The sequence below is a fragment of the Salvia splendens genome, chromosome 6 (genome assembly GCF_004379255.2).
Source record: "Salvia splendens isolate huo1 chromosome 6, SspV2, whole genome shotgun sequence".
NCBI lineage: Eukaryota > Viridiplantae > Streptophyta > Magnoliopsida > Lamiales > Lamiaceae > Salvia > Salvia splendens.
Window position 1 is genome coordinate 18,325,970 of NC_056037.1, and position 20,417 is coordinate 18,346,386.

Below are 20,417 nucleotides of genomic sequence, written 5' to 3' on the forward strand. Positions count from 1 at the left end.
TTCTTCCCACTAGCTTCAACAATAAATGCATTAAATAAATGACTTAGCGATGTTACTAGTAATCACGTCGCTACATGCAAAGGTGGAAATGAAAGCCTTATAAAATTTCTTTGTATCCCTGTCAATGAAGTCTTTATAAGCATCTCGACTTTGTAACTTAATTTCTTGAATGGCTTATTTGAATTTCTCGATATAGGTGCTTTTAGCTGTCTTCCAATAGGGTTTCTTTAGATCATGTTCCTTGTGTGCCTTCTTCCAATTCATGTACACATGGCGTGCACAATTTCTGTGTTTAGCAAGCGGCGCTAAAGTATTGACTGCATTTGTAAACCCCTGCATATTCAAACATTTAGAATAGTTAATAAAAAATTTAGTTAATAACAGAATTAAATCATAAGTGTATATCTTCTGTTGATCACTAATAAATGTCCATCCCGCTCCATCTTCAATTTTAAGATCCTCAATGAGAAACTTTAGAAACCATGTCCAACATTGCTCATTCTCTACCTCAACTATAGCCCAAGCAATTAGATATATTTCATTGTTTCCATCCTGTCCACGGCACTCACTAAAATTCCACCCAAGAAAGTCTTTAAGAAGCAGCCATCAAGTGCAATCAGAGGCCTGCAACTCATCTTGAAGCCTTTTACTAGCGAACTAAAGTCTATGTACAGTCCTTTGAAAACATCCTCATTACCCAAAAGCAAATTAAATCTGCCCTCTTTATCAATTTTTCTTAGTTCAGCTATGTAACTCTTGAGTAAACCATAATGTTCTTCAATTGATCCTCTTAAGAGCTCTACAACAGTAGTCTTAGCTTTGTAAAGTCTATTTTTATTGACTTCACTTGCATATATTTGTGGATGTCCATTGCTAAATCCCTCACGATGAAGTTTGGTCGCAATCTAAACACATTCAAGTATTTTTTGGCAATCCATTTTGAACTTATAAGATTGTTATTCATATCCCTTGGACAATCGTGTTCACCATCATATGCCTTGATTTCAACAATCTTTTTATCTCTCACAACACTAACATAAACTCTCCAAGGACAAGGTGGATTGCATTTGGCTTCCAAGCGATATTTTTCAACCCTCTTAAAGTGTATAAATTTTCCGGTCTCTATAGCACAAGTCGTAAGGGCCTCTTTACACTCAAGACACGTCCTGAAATTGCATCTTAACCCAATATTTAAGGTTCTATGATCACATTTAGGATTATAAACAACCATCTTTCTCCTACACTTAAAACGACCAATATCATCATCATTGTCATCACTTTCAAAAGAATGCACATTGCTGGCAGAGCTTGCATAATCGGAAAATATTCTCATTATCATCATGGCCAACACAACCATCAAGGAGTTTAGTGATATCATCATATACCACTATGTTCTTTTCTTTTACAACGCTGTCGTTCTCATCAAACAGTTCAGTATCAATTAGCTCATTGTCACTCTCCTCACTTTCAGATGGATAACAATTCACATCTATATCACAACTCAACTCTTCATCGTCACCGACATTTTTTCCAATATTTTTAGCTGCTATTTCTGACTTTTCTCCTCAAATCCATCTTCCAATCTCCTCCCACCATCTATAAATATAGTGACTGTTCTAATTTTGTAAGAAAGATATGCCAACATTTGCATAACTTCTTTATTAGATTTTATAATCACATACACATTCCGATCAGGAATTTTGTAGCACATCTTAGACCATGACATAAAGCCCAATTTTTAACTTCTTCCTCAATATCAAAATAGCCAAATTTTTTAGGATCAAAGCCATATCTTCCAATAAAAGTCCCTAATATAACTTTTTCGGAGAGGATCACCTCCCCCACCTTATACACCATTTGCTACCCCACCAATTGAATAGTGCCACATGTTTATTCTTTAAAATAAAAAGTCTCCTACAATATTTGTTACCCCACCAATATAATAGTGTCATGTGTATATTCTTTAAAATATAAAATCTCCTTCATCATTTATTACTCCATCAATATTTCATCATTTACCAGTCCATCAATATAATAATACCATGTGCATATATTTTAAAATAAGTAAATTAAAGATTAAAATATTAGTTGTTGGATTGTTGTATCCTGGTATTCTTGCCAAAGCTCATTGTTTCGTAGACTAGATACAGACATGGAAGACTCATTTTACACATCCGCAATCCCATGACATGACAACTACAACTACAGAAGTCGAATGAAAGTTTGAGCATTGTGATATATGATAAGAAAAGATTAAAATAAGTAGAAAAAAAGAGTTGTCATTATATAGTAAAAATATATAGTACTCCTAATAAACTTAGCAGTAGCTACCGTACATAAACAAAGATAATTGAGAAAAAGAAAAGACAACAAAGGATAAAATTGTGATAAGTGGAGATGACTATCTCTGGAGAACATAGTTCACGTCATGAATCATGATGTACTTTGATTATCAAAAACATTGTATGTCAAGTTCCAGTACTCATTATTAATGAGTTTAGACCCTTCATATTCCTGTGTAGAAGAAACATGTTTTAAACCACTCTTTGCTACTTTTGGTTTCCGTTTTCTACTAATAGCCTGTTCCAAAGCATTCTTGGGTCTCTTCTTACTTGATTGGTATGTAACCCTTCCTTTAGGTTTCACGCCTTTAATTTGACTTTCATTGATATCACCATTAGTTGAAATGTCTCCAACCTTATTTGCCTCAACTGTCACATTATTTGTCTTCCCTGCCATTCCATCAATGTCATTTCCCATTGTATTATGTACATTATTTGTCTTCCCTGCCATTCCATCAATGTCATTTCCCATTGTACTATGGCATAAGTATAACTATCTTCACTCTCAACTGCTTTTCCTACTAACTGCATGAAAGAGTTACATAACTCTTTATATCGTTGTTTCTTTCTTAGTCTTTCATCAACAATGACAACCCATTCATCGCAACCTCATGTCATCCCATTCTTAGCCTGACATTCTTAGCCTGCTTGGTCCACCGCTTTAAGATATATTCATCAGGTATTCGACCGATATTCATGCATGTTAAGATTCTTAAACTATGTGAGCATAAAATACCTGAGAATTCAAACTTCCTACAACTGCAAGAAATAGAACCTTCAATAGAATCATATGAGACTGTATGTTCACTAGCTCGATAGGATGGTCTGACCTTATATATTCTTCAACTTCCAAGTTGATTCTTACTCTCGATCTTGCTTTCAAATGCCTTCCTCAACTCTTCACTGAACAATGCAAACATCTTATGTGTATATACTATAGCAGCATGCTTTAAAATTTCTAATGGAAATGTCATAACAGGAGAACTTTGAGCATTTTTGAAATCTTCTATAGATTCCTTCTCCCGACGATCATCTATCAACCTTTGAAAATGACGGAACACCTCAACTATGTTGTTTTTGTAATTTACATAATGCTTCACAACTGCATTCATGCACTCACTTCGTTGAGTTGTTATGATGTCTGCATAAAATGTGCTTCTTCCATAGACCAATGCCCATTTTTCCATTAGAGAAAACATTCTTGCCAACCACTGATTATCTTTCAAGTTGAATTTCTCTAACATTTTGTTCCATGCATCAAGAAATTCTGATTCTTCTTCAAAGTCGTACAAACAACGACTAAAATCGGCTGCAAATGTGTTCTTGAAGCTCGAAAAAACACTAGAAAGATGAATGGCTGCATTCTGAAAAATATGCCAAACACATAAGCGATGGTAAGTTGATAGCCACTTGGAAGCTAAAGCGGCACTCATTGCTTGATCTTGATCTGTTAAGATGGTTTTTGGTCTCTTTCCCATCATGGCATCTTCAAATGCACCAAACAACCACTCAAAGGTTTCAATTGTTTCATCGTACAATAAAGCTGCACCAAATACAGTTGTTTGTTTATGATGATTTACGCCGACAAACAAGGAAATTGGTCTACCATCTCGATGTTTTCTGCATGTAGTATCGAAACAAACGACATCACCAAAATGACCAAAATCTTGTATCATTCTACCATCGGTCCAAAATATATTTGTAATCAGATCTTCCACGTCCAACTGTATTGCATAGTAAAAGTGTGGATCTTCACTTATCATCCTTTGTAAATATTGTAAAACACCTCCATTATCACCTTGTTTAATCTCCAAAGTCCTCTTTGTTCTCAAATAATTCTTCAAATCAATATGAGTGAAACCAAGATGTTGAATTCCGCCAACTTCCTTTGCCATTACATCGACAATTTTCTTTGGACGCAACCCACAACTTTGAGCCACATCAACTTAAGTTTGTTGAACATCTTACATATGTCTAAAACATCTAAACATGTAAGATTTTTCCGGATCACACAATTCATGATTGTGCTCTTCAACAAACTTCACAATTCGAAACTTTCCTCCATATCTACAATTAATTTTCATCATTGCCTTACACCCGCACCTTATTTCTGGACGTGGATTTTTTGTTGTAACACCTCTATTATTTGTTGCTCTAAAACCTTCTCTACAGCAACAGAAACTAATGTCAAGGATGTTACCTGTAATTGGATCTTTATGAACAGTCTTTTTTCGTGTTCCGAAACATGTTGCCTTAGCATATTTCATATAGACATCATATGCTTCAACTTCTGTTTCGAACTCCATTCCTATCTCAGGAATAATGCCTTGTGATATGGTCTCATCCATACCTACAAATGATGTGAGCAAGAAAGATTCTTATTTTTTTTTAAATATAGATATCAAACTGCAGCAGTAAAAATACTCTTCTATCTCTCATTTAATTTTTTTTCAGTATATAATCTCCTTTTGTGCATCTGCTTTCAATATATAATCTTCTTTTATGCATTTAAATAAATCTAAATATTATATGCATGGAACTAATCAAGATCATTTAATTAAAACGAATTCAAAAGCTTCATGTGTTTCATCAAAAATTGAATAATAATATATATCATATGCATGGAACTAATAAAGATCATTTAACTAAAACAAATTCAAAACTTCATATTACAAATTAGATAATATAATGATTCATACATTGAAATAACTTTAATTCTAATTAACTTACCTATGCACTTAAAGTGATGTCCTTGAAAATCCTTGGAGTTAGAGAATCAAATTGAAGCAATTTTGATGTTTAGATGTGCCGCAAAGTTTAAAAGTTTTAGGTGTTTGGTTTTTAGAGGTGAATGATAAATAAATGACTTTAGGGTTTAAAAGTATTGTTTTTATTTTCTTTTTATTTCTATTCTCTACATGGAAATATTGTATTGGTACAGTAGAAGATATATTAGTATTTAATGGAAATTTTAATCCTTAATTTTATATTTTAAAGAATATACACATGGCACTATTATATTGGTGGGGTAGAAAACGATGTAGGAGACATGTGTTTTATTTGAAATTGGTAAAGTAAGAGAGAAGGAGAAAAATTTGATAAAGTACGAGAGGCGGGGATGATAGAAGGGATCACCTAATCATTTTATGGACGGTTATGACAAAAAGAATTTATTTTATTCCTTAGAAAATAAACGAAGAGTTTTTACAAAATTCAAGCACTTAAAAAATACTTTATAGTACTCAGAATAATATCAAAGGAAATACAAGAAAATTATTTATGGATGGGAGAAAATATTAATTATGTGTAGTGTAAGAGCATTTACTTAAACAAATAAATTGAATTCTGAATTGCAATTTACATACCCTTACTATTTATTATTCAACTTATACTTATATCTCAATAAACTCTTTCTCCTTCATCCTTACATCCTTACATAATAAACTCTTTCTCCTTCATCCTTACATCCATACATAATAAACTCTTTCTCTCCTTCATCCTTACATCCTTACATCCTTACATGAATGATGAATCCTACTAATTTGTTCTTATTAAAAGTATGAAATATTTTTAAAATATAAAATGTGATATGAAGGGTAGTAATATTATAAAAAAATGTTGCATTGTAGTTATATAAAGGGCAAATTGCCTCTAAAGTCATTAACTTTCACAATAATTTGGTTTTTCCCGTGAACTTTAAATGTTGCATGAAAAGTCATGAACTTTACCCCGTGTGCCAATTTCCCGAGTCGGGTATTCCATCTAAGCAGTGTGGTTTTTCCCGTGAACTTTAAATGTTGCATGAAAAGTCATGAACTTTACCCCGTATGCCGATTTCCCGAGTCGGGTATTCCGGCTAAGCAGTTGCTGATGTTTGTATTTATGCTGACATGGAAGATGATTTGGAAGCTGATGATTTGGAAGCTGAGTGTGTTTACTCCCATTCCGGTCACTCTTCTTCCACTTCATTTACCTTAACCCTAATTTAAAAGAAAAAGATCTCCTCCTTCCTCACTCCAGCACCGTCACCGCCACCTCCAGCGCCACCGCCTGTCGCATCTCCGGTGCACCACCTACTCTTCCCCTTCTTCTCTTTCTCTCTCTCCTTTCTCCCTCTTCTTTAATTCCTCTCTCTTTCCCCCTCCTCTATATCTCCCACTGTCGGCCTCTTCGCATCGTCGCCACCGCTGCTGTGGGAGCGGCAACGATCTGTCGCCCTCCGTCCCTTCCTCTCGCTGGCTCAGCCCCCATCATCACCATCCACCGCCAACCGCTCCTCCCTCTCCTCCCTCTCCTCCATAGAGCACCTCCGCGTCTCTCTCTCTTTCTCTCCCTCTCTCTTTACCTCTCACTCCAAATTTTCAAAGGCAAGATCCCCAATTCATCTCCCCCTCCCAATTCACGTCGCAAATTGCCTAACCTCAGAAAAGGATGTGAAATCGTGGCTGTTCGGACGACTTCGGGTAGGACAACTCATGGCAGCGGAGCAACAGCACATGCGGCGGCCAACGAAAAGCAACGGTGATGCTCTCCCAGCGGCTAAAAACGTCGTTTTATGCAATGCCAATGATTTGCCAATACACGCCGGAAGCATGCCATGTTGGATAAGTTTTCGTCGGACAACTATCAAGTCGGGTCGGATGTGAAATTTACACAGTCCGGTAAAGTTCATGACTTTTCATGCAACATTTAAAGTTAGCGGGAAAAACAAAACTATTGTGAAAGTTCATGACTTTGGAGGCAATTTACCCTTATATAAAATTTAAAGTTTTTTGTTGTATACTTCAATTAATGCTATACATATTTATCAATATTATAAAACTATTATAATAAAATTATTTCCTATATAAAATAAATAATGCAATATTAAAACCAATTAAAAGCATATGCGTCATATCATATATGTATAATATTTTAATTTGGATTTCAGATATATGATCAGAAATATGTATTTTTGTAGTTGATATATTAGCAAAATTATTAAGTACTATAGTTGAATTATTATAATGTACATCTATTGATAATGCACATCTAACAATATTACACATAATTTTATATGAATATTAGATACTATATTATTAGAGCTTTGTATTAGATTAATAACTAGTAATTTATAATGTAGAACGCATGGTTTTTCAATTTTGTATATTAAAATTATCAATACTAAAACATAATTTTATCAATTGTCTTGTGTTAATATACTTATGTCTTTGTGTTGATATCTAATTTAACATTTTAACATTTTATATTGATAGGATATATCTTTATGTTGATTATTTTAAAAATTATGCATTGTATATTGGAAATTAGTGATTATTTGATCAGAATCATATTATTAGAAGCATGCTTACACCATTGGATTTATTTCAAAATTTACTAATTTTCTCAGTAACTTCTATACTTAAATAGTGTTAACACATAGTACATGATTATTATAATGTATACGAAAATTGTTGTTAATTACAAATTTAATTTTAATATATTATTAGAATATAGATATATGTATTGAATTTATTTTCAAATTTATGAAATTTGTTAGTAATTTCTTATATGCTTAAATAAGAATTATACATATACAATGAAATTATGTCGCAGTTCAAGTAATTCATTAAAATTAAGAACACGTATGAAGTAAATTTAAAATATATTAAAATAAATTTGAAGATGATTTTGCTAGGGGAAGATAAGGTTGATCTATTGTATTCTGCTGTGATAGAACATCGAATTCAGATTCGATCATTGTTAAACACTTTTAATTCCAATCACAACTCACAACATAGCTTTACACCAACACCATGACCTCACCTGCCTCTTTCGCTCCGCGCAGGTAACAAATTATTGATTTTTCCCTAATTGGATCGAATGCTTGTGATAGGGGATTTTAGTTCCAAGGCCTTTTTTACCATTATTTCTCCTATTTAATTTGGCTGATTACTCCCATTATTTCCGTTTTTTTTCTGTTAAATCGGTTGTGAATTAGGTGCTGTTTTGAGTGAATTCTGTGTTTTCATCTTAATTTTCTCTATCCTTAATAAAAAAAACTCTAACCTTTTATCAACTTTGTTTTCTTTTCTTTTTTTTTTAATTCTGATTGCAGCAGATAAAATTCATTGTTAGAAAATTGTTTTTTGAATCCCCTGATCACTGTATAAGCAGGAGATTTAGGCATTTCTTATCACTTGTCAATAATGATTATCATAGCCAAGATAAATTAAGTGTAATGACTATTAGAAATTACAATGCGGAAAATAAAAGACTATTGCAAAAAGTAAAAGACGGGGAGAACTTTAAAGACTACATTGTGAATGACTTGAATTTTTTTTTATCTCAATGGTTACACAACCTTTTATAGGCTCTAATTCTAGCTATACATGGAAAATATATTCTAACTATACTAATATTATTTGTATGTGATTTTCCATAATCTTTAATTGCTTTCCTTATTTATTCTTGCAACAAAAATACAAATATGATAAATACACTATACTCAGTATACATACGTGGCACATACTGTACAGACATTAAAAACAATATAAATAAAAACACACACTAAACACGCTACAAATAACATACTTTACACATGATGTATAGACACACACTACACACACAAAGTACACAATAACTACACCACTATACACACACTACCCTCAGTATACATAGTATAAGTAAAATACACTACACATTAAATGGACTGCACATACTACACATATAATATACAAAATACACACTAGTACACAATTTCACAAAATAAACATACTAAACACACTACAAAATAACACACATTACTCACAATATATACAAAATACACACTCTGCCCACACAAAATACACAAATACACACTAAAAACACGTACATACAAAACAACTACTTCACACTTTGTACACAAAATACTAAATACAAATATTACAAATATACTATATATACACGGCACATGCTACATACATTACACACTAAATAAATTATTCAAAACACATGCACAACATACACATGCACACACAGCACACACACTACACACACATATATAAAATAAACTATTTATACACTACATAAAAAATGCACAAATAAAATACACAATTTATACATACGTGGTCTTATAAAACCACTACACTCAATACACATATGCGCCAAATACTACAAACATTAAACACACTATAATTAAAATACACAAACATACGTAGAATACATGTACTGCAAACATACATAAATACATTGAACACACTACAATTACGAACACAAAATACACAATTTATATACTATACAACAAATGTATAAACAAAATATGCAACTTATACATACGTGCCACACATACTATAAACATTAAATACAGTATAAATAAATATACAAATATAATATAAATAAAATAGACTATACAATAAATGGGCAACACACATTACACGCATTATATACAAAATACACACTAGTACACAATGTAGACAAAATGAAGTATACATACTACACATACTATACACAAGACACATACACTACCCACTCTACACAGATACACACACTTTAAACAAATACATATAAAACAACTAACACACTACACAAAATACTAAATACAAATATTCTAAACAAACTATACATACACGGCACATGCTACAAACATTAAACACACTATAAATAAAATATACAAAACACATGCACAACATACATATACACACATAGCATACACACTACAAATACATACATAAAATACACTATTTATACACTACCCAACAAATGCACAAATAAAATATATAATTTATACATGTGTTATATACTACAAATATTAAACACGGTATAAATAAAACACACAAAAACAATAAATAAAACAAACACGCACACATAGCACATGCACTACACACACATACATAAAATAAACTATTTATACGCTACATATCAAATGCTCAAATAAAATACACAATTTATACATATGTGGTCCATACTGTAAACATTAAACACGGTATAAATAAAATACACAAACAAAACATAAATAAAACACACACACACTATAAATAAAATACACAAACAAAACATAAATAAAAAACACACACACTATACACAAATAAACATACTACACACTATAAAAAATGACACACTGCATACTATATACACTATACATCATAGCACACACAATACGTTGCACACAAAGTTTATACATATGCACACTATACACAAAATATATACATAAAATATAAATCATATAAAACCACTACACTCAATATACATACGGGCCTAATACTAGAAACATTAAACACACTATAAATAAAATACACAAACATACGTAGAATACTTGTACTGCAAACATACATAAATACATTGCAGACACTACAATTACGAACACAAAATACATTATTTATATACTATACAACAAATGTATAAACAAAATATACAACTTATACATACGTGCCACACATACTATAAACATTAAATACTGTATAAATAAATATACAAACACAATATAAATAAAATAGACTACACAATAAATGGGCAGAACACATTACACGCATTATATACAAAATACACATTAGTACACAATGTAGACAAAAGGTAGAATACATACTACACATACTATACACAAGACACATACACTACCCACTCTACACAGATACACACACTTTAAACAAATACATATAAAACAACTAACACACTACACAAAATACTAAATACAAATATTCTAAACAAACTATACATACACGGCACATGCTACAAACATTAAACACACTATAAATAAAATATACAAAACACATGCACAACATACATATACACACATAGCATACACACTACAAATACATACATAAAATACACTATTTATACACTACCCAACAAATGCACAAATAAAATATATAATTTATACATATGTGTTATATACTACAAATATTAAACACGGTATAAATAAAACACACAAAAACAATAAATAAAACAAACACGCACACATAGCACATGCACTACACACACATACATAAAATAAACTATTTATACGCTACATATCAAATGCTCAAATAAAATACACAATTTATACATATGTGGTCCATACTGTAAACATTAAACACGGTATAAATAAAATACACAAACAAAACATAAATAAAACACACACACACTATAAATAAAATACACAAACAAAACATAAATAAAAAACACACACACTATACACAAATAAACATACTACACACTATAAAAAATGACACACTGCATACTATATACACTATACATCATAGCACACACAATACGTTGCACACAAAGTTTATACATATGCACACTATACACAAAATATATACATAAATACATACATAAAATACACTATTTATACACTACCCAACAAATGCACAAATAAAATATAATTTATACATACGTGTTATATACTACAAATATTAAACACGGTATAAATAAAATACACAACCACAATAAATAAAACAAACACGCACACATAGCACACACATACATAAAATAAACTATTTATACACTACATATGAAATGCTTAAATAAAATGCACAATTTATATATATGTGGTCCATACTTTAAACATTAAACACGGTGTAAATAAAATACACAAACAAAATTTAAATAAAACACACACACTATACACAAATAAACATACTACACACTATAAAAAAAATAACACACACTGCACACTATAAAAAAATGACACACACTGCACACTATATACACTATACATCATAGCACGTTGCACACAAAGTTTATACATATGCACACTATACACAAAATATATACAGAAAACACACTATAAATAAAATACACAAACATATGCAGTACTGCAAACATACATAAATACATTGCAGACACTACAATTACGAATACAAAATAAATTACTTATATACCATACAACAAATATATATATATATAATATGCAACTTATACATACGTGCCACACATACTATAAACATTAAACACCGTACAGATAAATATACAAACACAATATAAATAAAATAGGCTACTCAATAAATGGACAACACACACCACACGCATTATATACAAAATACACACTAGTGCACAATATAGACAAAATACACAATACACACTACACATACTATACTCAAGACACATACACTACCAAAACTACACATATACACACACTTTAAACAAATACATCTAAAACAACTAACACAATGAACAAACACAATATAAATAAAATAGACTACACACACTACACACATTATATACAAAATACACACTAGTACACAATATAGACAAAATACTATAAATAAAACAACTAAAACTCTACACAAAATACTAAATACAAATATTCTAAACGAACTATACATACGTGGCACATACTACAAACATTTAACACACTATAAATAAAACATACAAAACACATGCATAACATACATACATACATACATACATACATACATACATACATACATACATACATACATACATACATACATACATACATACATACATACACACACACACACACACACACACACACACACATCACACACACTACAAATACATACATAAAATACACTATTTATACACTACCCAACAAATGCACAAATAAAATACACTATTTATACATGTGTGTTATATAATACAAACATTATAAAATATAGAAACAGAACAAATAAAACAAACATGCACACATAGCACACACACTACACGCACAGCACTACACGCACAGTACTCACACTACAAATACATACATAAAATACACTATTTATACACTACGCAACAAATGCACAAATTAAATACACAATTTATACATACACGTTACATACTACATACGCGTTACATACTACAAACATTAATCACGGTATAAATAAATACACAAACACAATAAATAAAACACAAGCACACACTATACACAAATAAGCATACTACATAACATAAAAAAAATAACACACTATATACATACTATTTATCATAGCACAAAGTATATACACCACTCAAATACCCCCTTTATACACATACATACTAAACAATCACTATACATACACACTGTACTCAAAATAAATACAGAGAATACAAATAATATAAAAACACCACTCATTATACATACTCTGCACATATTTTTATACACTATACAAGAAATGTATATATAAAATATACAATTTATACATACATACAACATACTATAAACATTAAACACATTATAGATAAAATACACACTCAATATAGATAAAATACACTACAAACTAAATGGACTGCACATACCACACGCATCATACACAAAATACACACTAGTACACAATTCACAAAATAAACATACCAAACACACTTTACACACATAATATAGACAAAATACACTTTTTATACACAATACAATGCACACATAAAATACACAATTTATACATACGTTGCACATACTAAAAACATTAACCTAGTATAAATAAAATACATAAAGACAACATTAATAAAACATACATACACACTATACATAAAATGAACATACTACGCACTAAACAAAAAATAACACACTTCATACACATTGCGTACTATATACATGCTATACATCATAACACAAAGTTCACATTGTACGCAAAGTATATACACCACGCACAATAACACACATGCTCACTACACAAAAAAAACACGCACTATGCCACACATTCTATATAGACATTATAGACATACTATACACTATACACAAAATTCATGCGCTGCAAACATAGATGCACGCTACATATATTGTACATCATACTTAAAATATACACAAAATATACACTCTGTTCACAAATACATAAACTGAACACACTACAAAAAATAAATAACACCCTTTTACACATACAATATAGACAAAATATACTCAACGTACACTATACCCACAATATACATGTAGTGCACACACTTCACACAAAGTATACATACACTACACAAAGTATTCCTAAACATACTATACACTACACGTAAAAATCACACTATACACAAAATATACTACACGTAAAATTCACACACTATACATAAAATACACATAGTGTCCGCACACAACAAAACACACTGCACTAGATAAACTATACACAAAATACACAAAAATACCTACACTACGCAAACACACTTTACACATGCATACAAAAAAACACTACACAATACACAAAATACTAACACTAAACACAATTCATGATGAATGACAGATAATTTGAAGCATTTGAGACGGCATCTGCCAAGAGCTTTGTCTTAAGCTCCAGTTGCCTGTTCGGTAACTTGCCTCGGAGGGAGCATTTAACTGTCTTGAATCTATACCAAGCTTTTTTCAGCAATGCAAGAACCTATACAAAACAAATGACCATGATAGCACCAAGTAAGGCAAAATGAAAAAAATGACAACTGCTCATATGTATAATAGGCAAAATCTTCTCAAAGTGCTGATATTGCAATGTTTATTGTACAGTAAATACTATAAACAATGTTATAGACCCAATTACGACTAGGCATTACTAATAAGTAGTTAAAAATCACAAGAAAAATTTGGAAAATAATTCAGTTTATTTTCAAAGTATAAAACTTGTTGGTTTTTCAATGTAATTGTAACAATAGATTTAAAGGGTCTGGGAAATATTTTTCTATTATAAATGCAATGAACATGTATCTCTCTAGAGTTATGACAAAAACAACATGATGCTTTGATTTTAGAAACCAATACCTCGAGTCCAACTGACTTTGCCATATCCTAAGTTGCTGTGTTGCTGGCCACCTCATCCAGGTATATGATACACTTCAGCTTCACAGAGTTGCAAAAGCTGCAACAGAAAAAATCACACTTACTTTAAAGAATTAAGGGGGGTCTGTTCATAAAACCACACCAAGCACAGTACAAGCACATAAAATTTTTAAGGTGTGCTAAATTTACCAATAGTTGTAAGATTTAAAGACATATATCAACTTATCTTAATTGGAAAGTGCACACACAATAGATAAAGCTTTAGATTTTAGGCAGGAGATAACAGCCATGTATGAGGAAATATTGTCTGAGCACGATAACTTTAAGTTCATGACAGCCTGAACCAGAATCAGAGCACCTCCATTGCACAGGGAAGAAAACAAATAATAAAGAAACAAAAGGGGAAAAGGAAAACGAGAAAGTAATCGGGAGTTAAGAAAGAATTTAGAAGTGTGAGATTTAGTTAACCAGTGGGATAAAGTTAAATGTGCTATTAATAGAACTTGTAATTGCTAACTCATAACAGGGAAGAAAATCGTCAGAGTAAAAGCATAGGAAAACCAAAAGGATCAAAACAAAGTGTAAACAGAGAATTAAAAATGATAAGACAGCTACATCCAATCACCTCTATGGGAGTTTCTCTTCTCATAGTTGTAAAACCAGTCCCCATGTTAATGTAATCCATAAAGCGCACAGTGAGAGAGAGTAGCACAGTTAAACCTGATTATTTACTTGCTGAGGTTGATCTAGAAGACCATGGAAATCCGACCAGGCAGATTGTATTGACAGCAAAGCACCACTGAGTGACTGCATTGTGGGTTTTGAGTAGATTAGCTCTCAAAAATACAGTCAAAACAAGGTAAATATAAAAAAAGTATCAAGGCAACTACATCAAAGTATACAAAGACACTATTACCTACCTTAGGAAGGGTAGGTGTGTTGTGATGGATTCATGTAATTAGGAGTGAACTGAGAACTTGGTGGTCTCTGTTGCAGTGGGATCGAAGAGGGAATTGCTAATCCAGACAATTGCTGCTAGGTCCGATCAGAGAAAATGATGGGCCTACAGTCTGAAACCAGAAGGACAAAATTACAGTGATCATGAGTTCACACAAATCACTTGGAGTAGAAGTATTATCCACAACAACATAGACAAGGTAAAACCAGAAACCACATATAGGCATGTGGGAAGATGATATGAATGATGACATCGACATAGCACTTTTTTCATGTTTTCTCATATGTTTCTCATATGCAGGTTCAACTACTTAATAGGAAGATAAAATTACATGTTTAATACCTCTATATGTGGAGCTGAAGATTGAATATGACCGTGTCGGTGATCAGTATTGGCAGTATGGCCAACATCACGTTCAGTAATAAGCCGCCGAAATACTGTTGAGTGCCCTATCTATAAATGCTACAAAGTGCAGGATATGATGGCATACTGTGGCCACTCAATGAGATGGTCCACAAACTGCTCCAATGCCATACTCCCAAAGGAATGTCATAAATCCAAGGTAAGACTGAAATTCACAATAATAACATTAACTGATAAACTAGGAAGGAACAAACTTCTGAATCTGCAGGCTTCCTCAAAGCATCTAAAACAGCTCGTAAAGCAATACCCCACGTAAGGCGAGTCACACATTGATGCTTAATGACTGATCCTGAAGCAGAAGCATTCACAAAGGATAAGCAATATAGGCAAACTGAAAATTTTTTAGAACAAGATAACATTACAACTAACATTGTTAGGTTGAATAGTATTTTACAACACTACTAATATGTTCTTCTGTAAACCAAAATTTGTTGCATAATCACCAAACGGACAGGTAAAGATAACAATCTCAAATATAGTAGACTATGTATAAAACTACTTAATTGGCATATAAAAGATGTTAAGTCAAATTAAATTGTTGAGGACCTTGACCAAATATGTAGAAATCGAAGTAGTCTAGATTCCATCCATTGTAATTTAAGTATTTACTACATAGTAGCAACAAGCTGCAGTTTCCATTCCGGCATTGCAAAAATATTAAAATCATGAGAAAGATCAGTCACCCTGCCACATTAGCGGCAACACTAACCTTATAGAAAGTATCTTTACTTGACACTCATTGATTGCTCCACCAGCTTCCAAGGCCCATGATTTCTTTTTTAGATGCAATACAACAAACTGAATGCCAAAGTAAAAAGGAAATGTGTCTAGTAAGTAACTTTACTTGCGAAAGAGCCTGTAAAAGCGTTTAACAGATATATTAAGAAGCCAAGATTTGACAATCGATGGGGTTTACATATCTAAGAAACACTAATATTGCACATATTTGTACACGGCATGGAGACAAAGAAAAATAGGATACTATGCATGTATTAATTAATTATGCTGCAAGGTAGCAAAAATTGGATTAGAAAAAGATGAAAAACGTCAAGCACAGTATAACAAACAAAAATTTAATATATGTAATAGTTTAATTATATAGCTGCAAAAGACAGCAAAGAATGAATAAAATAAGTAGAAAAATATAGGCGCAACAACCAGGAAGCAGAAGACCAAGCAAAGCAAGCTCAAAAACCAATAAATAGACTTGTGCCTTCTATTTTCCACACCTTCCCCCATTTCTTATAAGTTAAAAACTCAGTTGCCACCTACCACCCCCGACCTTCAGATCGACTAAGTATATTCTACTCTATTTATGCACTAGGAACTATCATAGAAAACACCTTAGTTGCACAAGAGATAACATTGGAAAGAATGAATCTAAATGCTTAGAGAGGCCTTCAAATAGAATGAATCCAAATGCTTAGAGAGGCCTTCAAATCGACTAAGAGTGACACGAGAATATGCTAAATTACATCAGAAGCCTCAAACGTAACAGAATTGGCACACAACTCAGTAATCTAAGTCACAGAAATTCTTTCCTGCATACAGCCACGAAAAGGGTTCCAGGTTTAGTAGTGCAACATGTAGAAGAATTCCAAGGACACAAAAATTATAAACTGTTGTATGTATTCCACTTCCTACAACTAAACAAAAATTATATCTATATGTATGTACAAAGAAGAGAATAGTGGATTAGAAAAAGTAGAAAAACGTCGTATAACACACAAAAATATATATATATATATATATAGTATATATATATATATATATATTACAGATTAATTATAAAGCTGCAAAATGCAGCAAAGAATGAATTAAATAAGTAGAAAAATATAAGCACACCAACCAAGAAACAGAAGATCAAGCAAAGCAAGCTCAAAAATCAATAAATAGACTTGTGCCTTCATTTTTCGACCCTTCCCCACGCTTCTTTTAAGTTAAGAACTCAGTCGGCCCCTACTACCCTCGACCTTCAGATCGACTAAGTACTATCTAGTCTATTTATGCACTAGGAACAATCACAGAAAACAACTTAGCAGCACAAGAGATAACATTTGCAAGAATGAATCTAAATGCTTAGAGAGGCCTTCAAATCAACTACGAGTAACACTAGAATATGCTGAATTATCTCAGTAGCCTCAAACGCAGTATGATTGCTCTGTAATCTGCCTCAAACACAAAGTCTTTCCTGCATACAACCAAGAAAAGGGTTACAGGTTTAGTGCAACATGTAGAAGAATTCCAAGGAGATAAAAATAACAAACTGTTGTGTGTATTCCACATCCTAGACAAAGATCGAACCCCAATTTTATCGGGTACCGACAAATGTAGAGCATCAGAAAGATTTTGCAGTAGTTCTTCATTGATGGCTTAAGTATGAAATGACACACTAAATATCGAACTAAAGTTAGTTTATTAAAAAAATGTTTGAATATTGAAGCAAATATTGGTCGCAGCTTTATACCCTTCAACTCGCTGGAATAAATAGTGAAGTGGTCAAAATTGAACTGGGGCAGTAGTACGCTACCCTCCATTCCATCCATTGTATAATAACCAGTTAAATTACCCACACACGTCAAATACCCCCTAAACAGAAGTCTTGCTCGACCCTCAAGCAAGTTAGACAAATAAGCACTTTCACAAGACCCATGATTTGACGACTGTAATAAAAGTTCGGATTTCCCACCTGCTGGGAAACCTAGTACCTTCTCGCATACCAAAATGCTGACAGTTTCTGATAGTCCTTCTCTATTAACCGAATGAACATGTTGAGAAACAGATCTTTCTCATCTGAGATTGAAACAAATGTTATTAGTTGTTAAATATTACTATCAGCAGCATACCCTGATTGAAACCAAAAATTACTAAATCATTTACCCTGGTATACATCAAGAACAAAGCAATGAAGGTTTGCAATCACTTTAATCAACAAAGACGTTTTCTGATGAGCATAAGATGAACGAGGTACACTGCAAGGGGTGAATTCAAATTTATGTGTCCATATACATTGACACCATGCAATAGTTGTAACTGACTAATTTGGTGAAATAAGAATTATTGAGATGATGTAGATAATACATACTCTAATGGTGCATCCTCTTCACAAACTAGAACGTTAGACGATCACCAGCCAGATACAACTCTCCATGAGGGAGTAGAAAGATTGCTGCTAAAGCTTCCCTCTGAAGGAACACATTTGTAGGGTCAGAAAAAAAAATGCACGATTTCCTTGAGAAAAGATTATAACAATTGATGAATCAAAAGAATTGAATTGATGTGTGCAGTATAGCATATCAATTTCCATTTACTCTTGCAAATAAAACAAATACTAACCATCATACATTGACAAATAGCTTAAACTCTTCTTACTAATCATTTGTATCTCTTTGCAATGACAAAAACCAAATGAGGAAATGAAGTCACTTGAACAGTTCATGGTAGTTTTTCAATTAGACGATCAAGATGGCAAAAAAAATATGCTGGTAAACTTACGAACTCATTCTATGTGCTAAGTGACTTGTGAACATAGCAACTACAGTTTGGGAAGCCCTCTTTATTCCATTCACAAAATACCAGCAAAAAAAATAGTTGGTTAGGTTTAAGTTCAGAAATTTGCCACTAGATCCACAGGCACACACTATACTTGCAAATAACATGCAAAATACAAATAAGATTGTCCCCAGACTATATAGTACAAACATTTAAGATAAGATCATCAAGTCTAAGTTATTGCAGGTGCTCAAACTCTCACCTTTTCATTTGAAAGTAACTTTCATAAAATTAGCATCCATTAGTTAAAACCAGCAATTTGATCTCAAAATCTCTCAAGCACATCATTAGTGTGTTCACATAAGCAAATACATTTTCTAAGACACGCAGATGTCATGCTTTGAGTCTTGTCGACCTTCAATCATGAAAAGCAAAGAAACCTTACCATGAAATCTATAGCACTATATAAGATTTTAAAATTAGTTGTACTGAAGGAAAGCTTACAAAGTTTATCATAATGAATGACCGAAAATTTGAAGCATCTGAGACGACATCTGCCAAGCGCTTTGTATTATGTTCCAGTCCCTTCGGGTAACTT

General features: G+C 32.2%; 1 protein-coding gene and 2 long non-coding RNA genes across 5 annotated transcripts; all 3 read right to left on the reverse strand.

Moving 5' to 3' along the window:
- Positions 1–3,184: 3,184 nt before the first annotated feature.
- Positions 3,185–4,690, reverse strand: LOC121808913 (protein FAR1-RELATED SEQUENCE 5-like). The gene is made up of 2 exons (XM_042209472.1): positions 4,543–4,690; positions 3,185–3,885 (listed from the first exon to the last, which is right to left on the reverse strand). Exons 1-2 carry the CDS (start codon positions 4,688–4,690, stop codon positions 3,185–3,187), a joined length of 849 nt encoding a protein of 282 aa, XP_042065406.1.
- A 9,583-nt stretch (positions 4,691–14,273) lies between these two features.
- Positions 14,274–15,983, reverse strand: LOC121807114. 3 transcript variants are annotated; one of them, XR_006051753.1, is made up of 4 exons: positions 15,867–15,983; positions 15,667–15,753; positions 14,929–15,025; positions 14,274–14,554 (listed from the first exon to the last, which is right to left on the reverse strand). It is a non-coding gene; the product is annotated as an uncharacterized LOC121807114 (long non-coding RNA). The 3 variants fall into 3 exon arrangements; XR_006051754.1 differs by having other exon boundaries at positions 15,572–15,753; XR_006051752.1 differs by having other exon boundaries at positions 15,195–15,753.
- A 2,229-nt stretch (positions 15,984–18,212) lies between these two features.
- LOC121808318 lies at positions 18,213–19,472 on the reverse strand. Its single transcript, XR_006052172.1, has 4 exons — positions 19,413–19,472; positions 19,208–19,299; positions 19,036–19,120; positions 18,213–18,518 (listed from the first exon to the last, which is right to left on the reverse strand). It is a non-coding gene; the product is annotated as an uncharacterized LOC121808318 (long non-coding RNA).
- Positions 19,473–20,417: the final 945 nt, after the last annotated feature.